At 38.3% G+C, this 10641-nt stretch overlaps 1 protein-coding gene across 7 annotated transcripts in view; it reads left to right on the forward strand.

The window, feature by feature from the left end:
• The window catches only part of LOC126189035 (protein bric-a-brac 1-like), a 1796149-nt gene extending 1791927 nt beyond the window's left edge, over window positions 1-4222 (forward strand). For 6 of the 7 annotated variants that reach the window (XM_049930881.1, XM_049930880.1, XM_049930879.1 and 3 more), the window contains one exon: window positions 132-4222. In XM_049930881.1, coding sequence (XP_049786838.1) covers window positions 132-650 — 519 coding nt within the window. In that variant the 3' untranslated portion in view covers window positions 651-4222. The remainder of the gene's footprint in view (window positions 1-131) is intronic. The other variant, XM_049930884.1, reaches the window with a different exon arrangement.
• The last annotated feature ends 6419 nt before the right edge of the window (window positions 4223-10641 follow it).

A 10641-nucleotide genomic window follows, 5' to 3' on the forward strand; every position in this document is an offset into this window, starting at 1 on the left:
ATTCTGTTTTTATTGAGGGATGTTTAACGAAGTCCTAATTGCTAAATTCTCTCTGTTCTTAATTTTCATATATCATGTCCTTTTTTAATTACATTTTTGTTGCAAGGTTTTAATAAAACATAATTTTTCAGCAGCAAATGCAGGAGACCCTACAAGGCTATGGTACTGGTACAGAAAGTGGTCCATCTTGCACAAATGGGCCAGAAACAACTATGTCACCTGGTGTAGCAGCGGCCGCAGCTGTGGCCGTGATGGCGCAAGGCCTGCGGCAGCAGATGTGCTCTGTCGGAGCGACAGATGCCACTGTCGCCGGCCTGGCAGGGAGCCTGGGGCTGTGCCTCCCTCCTCCACATACCCACTCACACCCGGCCACTTCCAACGGAGGAGCCAGTCCAGCAGTCTCTGGTTCACCTAGCCCACCTGCTGTTCCGTCTCCACTCGCTTCTGTCGGCTTGGGTGGTGGAATGCCATACAAGCCACCACCGAGTTTTGCTTCCCCACGTCCTGAGACCCTCTTCCAGGAGGACATTGAAGAGATAGTGAAGAGTCCCAATGTTGGCAGCTCTCCACAGAATCTTGTCAAAGAAACAAAGGAAACTACTCCAGTGCCTGTCAAGCTTGAATCTTCAGTGGAGGCACAAGATGAGTAAAGCTCTATCAAATTTTTGGACTTGTGGTACCACTGTGTAGAAGGGTAGATCTAGTAAAACGTCTAGATTACTGTGTGTATTACAGTTAAAGTTTTTTAAAAGTATAAGACCGTTTTCTAGCCAAATGGTGAGGTCCATCAAAGACTATTGTGGTAGCTATAGAATATGGTGACAAAGAAAACACAAACCTTCCAAAAAGTATTTATAGAATATTTAATTTTCAGAGTCCTGGTTTATGGATTAAAGTAGAACAACAATTTGAGTAATATATCTGTAGTAGAAATGTTATATATGACATTAGTTCCCCACCCAACAGTACTTGATAAGCATTTCATATCATTTCACACTACTGTATTGGAACAATTTTATGTTTTCAAGGGTGTTAAATAAATGAATAAAGCTGTATCTGTTTAAAATATAAATCATTGTTTTGTTAGCACTTGACCAGCAGTTAGATTGGCAGTCAGCTCGCGTGATGGGTGTAATATTTCCTTCTCACAAGTACATACTGATGCAATAGTACAGTTATGTAGTTACAGGTGTAATCATTGAAATAATATAATATTACTTTCACATATATATCACGTAGTGCTGAAATCCTTAAGTGTCTGTTTAGGATAAGTAACAATAGCTTGACAAATGCACCCAATCACGCGGGGATTGCTTCTGTAATCCCACTTTCTCCTTCAGCACAAAAAAAAACTGAGAGGCTTCCATTGTTTCCAGTACAAACACAACACAGTGTCAGAAGATCCCTTCACGTTTATAGTGTACAGACCAATCAATGTTATGTTCATATTTCTCTCGTTTAGAAAAATACCAAAGTTATAATGATTGTTATGTGTACCAAGTGATTATCTCATGATATTTTGTATCATTATTACATATGAAATCACTGTGGCCAAACATTGCTTACAGTTACACACTTTATCTTGTTTTTGTTTAATGTCATATACAGAACCCTAATCAACAAAAAGAATTATTTATTAATTATTCATGTAACATTAGTTTATATATTTTTAATCAGAGTAAGTGTAGATAGAGAACTGAATAAAGTGTTTTGCCAACATATATTACAGGGAAATGAAAATTGCGGTTGTTGTTGGAGGTTTATTATCAAGAATCTATTACAAAATGTTCTCACAAAGTGAGCTAACAAGATCTTAATTATGACTTCAAGAAAGGATTGATATATAAATATATATAGCATATAGACCTGTTTATATTTTGTGAATATAGGAAGAGTGACAGTGATAAAAGAGTGTATATTATCACCGCAACAAGTGTCGGTGTCTGTTTAGTGTTTGTATCCTCAGTGTGTGTATGTTGTGTGTGGGACATCCCCACTTAATCTGAACAATCTGCATTGTGCATCATGTTATTATTGTCTTAATTTTGTCCTTCCTTGTAAATGCCAGTATAGCCTAGTCAGGTGTAGATTAAAATGTATCACAAACACACAAACAAACAAAAAAATACCAATACATACTTATTTTTGTGATTTGTTTGTTTATTGAAGAAAGATATGTACAAAATTTATATTGATAGTAAAAGTAGAAAATTATTTGGAAATGCCTTCCTGCCATTGGGGTATGCCAAGATTGAAATAATAAAATTGTTGACACAACCACACAAAAACAAAGTGATAATTGAGAAATTACAAAGAAGTGGCCTTGAAATTCATTTTGCTTATAAAATCAGTTTAAGGAATTAAGAAAATAGCTGTGAAAAGAAAGACACAATGCAGTGAATTTGTAGGCAACCATATTCTTGATAAATGAATTTTTGCAAACATATTTGTATTACTAGTGGACATAAGCAATTTTCATAGCATTCATCAAATCGTGCCTAGCTCATAACAGTGAATGTTCTCGGGAATAGGTTGTACTGCAAAGTTCACAATAACATCATGTAAGTAGCAAAGAATGTCCATTGTTGTTAATACTCTTGGCTTAAATGTGTTCAAAAAGTAGTGAAGTGCCTTCCAGTTTTCTGACTATTTGATTATGTGATGTACCATCAACACATTTTAGTAAATTTTTAGTAAACTGTCAGGAATGCCAAAATTAAATGGCTTTGTTTCAGTAACAGGTATCACCCTAAATGGCATGTTTAGTTAATATCTGTAACCTTCAGTTTTATTTGGGTTAAGGGATATACGGCACTGAACTGTTAACCATATGACACACATAGAGCTAAATAGTAGAGTAGATACCATGATGCAATAAGTAATATCATGTACAGTATATCAATTAGCATTATGTAGTCAGACACAGAACCAGGATGTGACACACTAAAGCTCTCTGGCTTGGATCCACTTATTGACAGTAAGCTTCATGCACACAGGGCTGATGCAACAGTTTCTTAAGTAATGCTGTTTGTATAGCAGAATTAACTTCCATGATTAGCTGTGACTGTATCATTGTTAATTTAGTGTGTGATGGCATTAATCTGCTCCTGAGCCAGTTCAAAAATCACTGTGATTCCAAATATGTCACTGTGTGTTGTGTACGGCGAGCAAATATTTTATTTTCATTTAATGGACAATGTAATTGTTATAAATGGGTTATGAAAACATCATTACAACATAAATCAACAATTTTCAAATATTTCTTCTGTGTACTTGAAAAAAAGTAACAGATGTTTTTGATGTTATATCACGCCATACTTTACTGTTTTTGATGTTGCTGAAAATTATAAAGATATTGATGTGGTAGTGATAAAAACTTACTTTTCTGTTAGTTGCATTTCAGTATGAGTTTCACTTCATATTGCTTTTTTGTTCATCATTGGCAAGTTTAATGTGTGGGAGTAACATGTTGTTAAGTTAATTATTTTCAGTTTTTTTCATTCAATGTAAGTTAAACCATATAGACACACATAATCTTGGCTCCACAGTTGTATTTTCTACTGCTCTTTGTATGTGAAATGTAATATAGTATACTGTATCAACATACATTTGTACTAAATAGACATTGATGTATTCTGATGTCCTTTTCGGTTTAATATTTTGTTTTCATGGTTTTGAGTGCCAAAGATAATTTTCTTAACAACTTTATTTAGGCATGTGTGTTTGACTTACATGTATGTATGTACAAGAATGAATTTGCTTATCTTTCCTTAGAGAAAATTATGGTAATGCATTCCTTTGCTGAGTAAGCATGAAGATATGTGATCACTGGAGTACATAATTTTATGCTGTTCTCTTTTCTAGTTTCACGTTCCCACAGATGGACAAACAAATGTAAGACTTTAATTCCTTGCACGTAACAAAATGCTGCATATAATGGATGATCCTATCTTATTTAGACACATTATGTTGGCAAAACTGGAGTCAGATTTCTTAACATCTAAATGTGGAACTTACGGACAGTGAATAGTAACAATTGTTCTGCATTTAGAGAGTATAATGTGCAGTTTTCCCAGCATGTCAACTTATTTATAAGATATTTACATATTACCTCCCTTTCCCAAGTCTCACCCAGATCAATCACAGTCTAGATATAACATATGTGCTCCTTTAAGTTTGCTAATGTCACAGTGTACTGGTGTATTCAATAAAATAGTTACAAAAATACAAGCATTTTTTGGATCCTTTATTTAACACTGAAGTCCTCTGCTACCTCCTCCAGGTTACCAATGCCTCTACATATAACAAACTTGTGTAGGTCGGTCTATCAGTGGGAAAGGTACCCTTCATCTAATTACTCTACACTCTTAATGTAAAGCTGTGAGCAATGTCAAGAACCTAATGGATTTTCCCCACCTTGGAGCTCTGAACAATCCATATATTGTAATAGTTACATTAAACTTGTTATAAGGTTATATAGTAAAACACAAAATTGGAATTAAGAAAGATGAGTACTCATCAACCTAGTATAATATCACATGCTGAAACACTTTGCTGGTGAAATGGTATGCAAATACTAATGGTGATAGGAAAGAAGACAGAAACAACCTAAAAGACACATGAAAATAAAGAAAAGACAGTGAGAGATGCATAGGTGATCGTATTCTAGCTCTTAAACATAACAAATAGTAGCTTCTTTACTCTTTAACTTATCTAATGGATGTTGATACTAGAACTATGTTCTCAATACTAAAAATAGATTTAATTTGTAAATACCACGCAAATCCCAGGCCATGCAGAGCTACTGCCTGAGTATTGGGAACCTCTGTTTATGTATCACACCGAGTTTCTTATACTAATTCTAACACTGTTGGGAACAGTTTTTTAGAAACCTTAAAAATTAAATTTATAAACATTAGCAGGCAGATGGAATCAAAATTTGTAACTCTTAGTTGACTGTGGGAAAAAGCATATAGGCCAATAAAGAGAGGCTCTTAATAGGCCATCGATATATGAGACGTATCAACATTGAAGCAGAATTCCCTGGGTGCAATACCCAAATAACCTACATCTCCAATCCAAGTGCAGGATTCCACACCATCAATTATTTAGCTTATCTCAGAAAGATGATGTTAAAGGTCACATTGTGATTACTAGGGATGTGGTCAACAGTTTGAACTGCAGCCTCATATAAACAACTGAGAATGATATTAAGTACTTCACTAGGGGTGCATCTTACTTTAGTGTGATGATCATACCACTCTTAATAGTATGACAGGGTTTGGATTAGCATACTATGGAATGCGTTAATGGAGACTTTGAACAGTTGCTAAGGGGACAAAAGGAGGATGGGGTTGAGGATGTTCACAGACAGAAGTCATTGATGATGTACCAGTTATGCAACTCACTTGCTGCATCACAGGTAGTGCAATCAGCATCTGAATGACTTGGTACGAGGCTGTTTGCACAACTAGAAGTATTTAGTCAAAGAAGTATCCATTCAATCCCACTAACTTCTGGTCTTTTCTAGACAAATTAAAATTATTCCAAAAGTCACAGCTGTAGAAAAATGTGTACTCATTCCCATAAATTAAGAGATCATAGATATCCATGAAACAATATGATATACAGTGATAATTTGTGCACTCAAAGATGACCTGACAACTTTGTGACGTGACTTGGTGGTGTGTATTACATGCATCAAAAACTAGAAGGGGATGGTAAGTACCTGGAGTTGTGCTCCCTCTGTCAGTAGTGTACAGAATATCTCGTGGGTTTAATGCTCTCACATGACAATACAAGATACAGTGGAACGAGGAACTATCCATATTGCAGTTAGGCCATATTACAAGGCTTTAAACATCCCAATGCTGATCGACAGTCCTCTAGTGGTGACCAATAATCTGTAGTGGAGGTATTAAAGCTGCAATTGTGTCAGGGGGCTGCATCTGGTTGCTGAATGTAGAGATCAATTTCTTGAAGTTTGTGATACACTGTTTGGCAGGAGATATGTGACCCACAGGCCACTCCAGATCTTTAGCTGTGGCAGGTAGTGTTCTTCTTGGATGTATTTATGAACTCACAGCAAGATAATGATCCTGACACTGAAATGTAGTAAGCAGTTGACCTTACCTTCGTTAGTGTTGATTAATTTTCTCCATCTTGGAATCTTCTCCACAGCTGTGTAATGACACTACATTCAGCTCATGATGCACTTAGTATAATCTATGCCCAACTGTACTACACTAATAGTCTGCCAATGGATAATTCCTGATCCACTACACCTTGTCGTCATTCTCATTATTTGATATCCAGTGTTGCACAAAGGTTTAGTCTAGACCTTGGTATTACAGTCTTCAGTACTACACATCCATGCTGCTCCTGCATGCTTTCTGATGTCATCTCCTCACCTTCCAATATGCACCATCTTTGGCTTTCCTTAACTCTTAGAATCAAGCAAAGAACTTCTGTGACCCATCCACCATACATTCTCTTGGCTATGTGTCCCGTTTATCACCATTTCATTTTCATTGCACACACAGTTACACCTTTCTACATCTACATCTACATCTACATCTACATCTACATTTATACTCCGCAAGCCACCCAACGGTGTGTGGTGGAGGGCACTTTACGTGCCACTGTCATTACCTCCCTTTCCTGTTCCAGTTGCGAATGGTTTGTGGGAAGAACAACTGCCGGAAAGCCTCCGTGCGTGCTCGAATCTCTCTTATTTTACATTCATGATCTCCTCAGGAGATATAAGTAGGGGGAAGAAATATATTCGATACCTCATCGAGAAATGCACCCTCTCAAAACCTGGACTGCAAGCTACACCGCGATGCAGAGTGCCTCTCTTGCAGAGTCCGCCACTTGAGTTTGCTAAACATCTCTGTAATGCTATCATGCTTACCAAATAACCTTGTGATGAAATGTGCCACTCTTCTTTGTATCTTCTCTATCTCCTCTGTCAACCCGACCTGGTACAGATCCCACACTGATGAGCAATACCCAAGTATAGGTCGAACCAGTGTTTTGTAAGCTACTTCCTTTGTTGATGGACTACATTTTCTAAGGACTCTCCCAATGAATCTCAACCTGGCACCTGCCTTACCAACAATTAATTTTATATGATCATTCCACTCCAAATCGTTCCGTACACATACTCCCAGATATTTTACAGAAGTAACTGCTACCAGTGTTTGTTCCGCTATCATATAATCATACAACAAAGGGTCCTTCTTTCTATGTATTCGCAATACATTACATTTGTCTATGTTAAGGGTCAGTTGCCACTCCCTTCACCACGTGCATGTCCGCTGCACATCTTCCTGCATTTAGCTGCAATTTTCTAATGCTGCAACTTCTCTGTGTACTACAGCATCATCCGCGAAAAGCCGCACGGAACTTCCGACACTATCTACTACGTCATTTCACTTCAGTCTATGCCTCATTCATTTGTTTGTTTTTCAGTCTCTCCTAATAGTTCTCTACAAGTGTCTATCTATTGTTCACTGAGCAATCCAAAGTTTTTGAATAATTTTCACATTATAAGGACATGTCTCCCTGTCAGATAATACACAGTGCTTGTTTAAACTTCTCATTTCAGACATATCAGAAGCTTAGTTTTGAAATAATTAAAATACTGTGTGCTACATGCATACTCACTTGGATAGCCATGAATGTTAAACTGCTGCTTCCAGGATGGAGAGGTGCGCCGGCCCCAGATTGAATCCACCAGTGCGCTGGCCCCAGATTGAATCCACCATGCAGATTAACGATGAGGGTCAGTGTCCAGGCTAGCCAAGTCCTGCTTCAAAAATATTTAGAAAAATTTCACTCACTGTCACATGACTAATAATACATGCAGATAGTTTGGATACACATGTCCCTGAGGGGGGGAGGGGGGGGGGGAGGGGGAGACATCGGAGTGACGACAAGAAGGGAATATGGCCCTTATCAAGTTAACCATGTCAAATCCCAAATTCATTATAACCACGCCAACTATGTGCAGTTGTGGAACAAAAGCAGAAGAAGACGAAGACAATGTGGTACGTGCACACAAAACTCATACATCAGAACCACTATCCCGAGATCTCCTCCAATTTGCAGAGACACTAGGTCACATATTTTTGTGTTTTTCCACTGCAATTTATACCACAGTTTCATGACCACAGGGAATGTAATGACTGTAACGAAATAAAACTCAGGTGAACAGCCTGGTATGAGTGTGCATAGGACACAATATTTCAGCAATCGACCACATTGCCATCATCAGGTGCGCTGATGTACAGAGCGGCGGTGGGCCGGCGCCATGTATTTATAGGACAATCCCCCTCCCGCTCGTTCCTCAGGCACTTCCTATGAGTCGGTGTGGTCCGCACCCCACGCGCTGTCCAGGTACAGCGTCCGTTCTCCCACTATCTGGGCGCTGCGTCCTAGGTCTTCTCCTCCAGAGGTTCATCCTCAGTTTCCGCTGGTGCTGCAGGTGTGGGATGTAGAGCCTTCCGAATTTGCCCTTCCTCCAAAACACGGTCTTCAGATGGTCCAGATTGGAGATCAGAGTAAGGGAGCCACAACTAAATCGTGACTGCGGTTACATCCTTAGCAAGGTGTGGGAACCCGCGATCACATCTACATCTAACTCACCCAGATTAAGAAGAAAAAGGATATTTCCCAGAGTGTACCGACTTCGGGGGAGGAGGGAAGGAGAACGAGAGCAGTGCCAGCAACCCTCCTGAATGAGAAGACCTAGGACGCAGAGCCCAGACGGCGGGAGAACGGACGCTGTACCTGGACCACACATGGGGCACGGATCACACCGATTTATAGGAAGCACCTGAGGGAGGAGCGGGATGGGGATTGTCCTATATATACATGGTGCTGGCCCATCGCCGGTCAGTACATCAGCGCACCTGATGATGGCAACGTTGTCGATTGCCAAAATATTGTGTCCAATGCACACTCATACCAGGCTGTTTACCCGAGATTTGTTTCATCATAAAATATGCCTGGAGAAATTGAAGAATCATAATGACAGTAGTTTCCCCTTGCTTTCAGCCATTCATATCACCAACATAGCAAAGCTTTGTATGTATTTAGCAGAATCTCTTGGTTCAGAATCAGACTTTTCCTTCAGGCTGGAAGGTCAAGTTTCATTCTTTATCTTTATTCCTTCATTGGTCTGATTCCTGTAGCTGAAACTATGGGTCAATGATTTGGTTTGATACTCCCATATTGTTTATTTTTACACCACCGTACTAATTGTACACATAAATATGGTAATGGAAAGTTCTTGGTGGAATATAAATAATGGAAGTAGTAGAGGTACAGTTTAGGCACTGTGTAGTTGATAGCCACATAAACAGCTATATTGTCTTCTTTGACCACATTATACAAGACAGGTATGCAGGTGTTTGTGTGTGTTGGGGCAGGTAACGAAATAAAACTCAGGTGAACAGCCTGGTATGAGTGTGCATAGGACACAATATTACAGGACCTGTAGCAGTGAAGGTGAACTGTAGGGCCCTTTCCAACAATATTTGTTCTTTAATCATATTATTTCACTTCCATAGTAACATGAAGGTAGTGACTAGTAAAATTTTATTTCACTAATTTAGGCTCTAATAGAGATAATAACATTTATTCTTCCTTTCATAAATTTGTAGTACAGTGGGATGGGCATGTCCCTTCAGCGAGGTGCATAATATGCAGAATTACATAATATAACAGGGAAACAAATTTTTGTCTCAATTATATTCAACAACAATGAAAATCTTATGTTATAGCTCATATTTTATCATGTGTGTGCATACATGCACATTCTGCCATCATTGACACAACACTACTCGCACCACTTTGCACACATGATTTCACTTACACAATTATTATTGCTGTTTGCCAAGTTCATTTCAACAGCATTGTGGACTCTCGACAGCCTGAAACAATCATAATAGAGAAGCAGCAGCACAAACATTCTTAATATGAAAGACATACATATTCCTGAAAAAAGTGACAGATCTGAGTCTACATAAATTCATTCACTCATTCAATTCTGTAGATCCCATCAGACTGGTGAACCTTCAGGGATTGGGCACGAGGCAAGGTATACATTAACACGTGACAAGAACAACAAAAAAACTTAATCTATAAACCGTATTGACAATAAAATTATCGCTGTATCACTTCATGCTTTGCCCTTATGCCATACAAATTTTTTGAGTAGATCAGTAAGAGAGCTGCTACTTTGAAAAAAGCTGCCACCTCTTCAGTTTTGTTACGTAGCTGCTGTTCATGTACTGTTAGTAGCTTAACACATTAACTGTCCTGATCCCCACTTGGGGATTTGTTTCTGCAATGGAAATTTTGTATTTGTAATCATGAGGGTAATAATTGTTATTATTTTGCATTCATGACTAGGTGTATGTTGAGTTTGTGCATTGATTGTCAGTCAGTTCTTGGTAAACAAGTGAGCTGTACAGGATTATTTGTGTGAAGAAGTGAAGATTTTCGGAGTTACAAGAGTTGAACATTTTCAAAGCAGTGTATGTTACATTATTATGTAAATAACTTCCAGCACCTGTGTACTGATATGTTCTGTAATTGTTTTAGAAGATGTTTATCAGTTATTTTTATCCAACA

This window comes from Schistocerca cancellata, chromosome 5 (assembly GCF_023864275.1).
Source record: "Schistocerca cancellata isolate TAMUIC-IGC-003103 chromosome 5, iqSchCanc2.1, whole genome shotgun sequence".
NCBI lineage: Eukaryota > Metazoa > Arthropoda > Insecta > Orthoptera > Acrididae > Schistocerca > Schistocerca cancellata.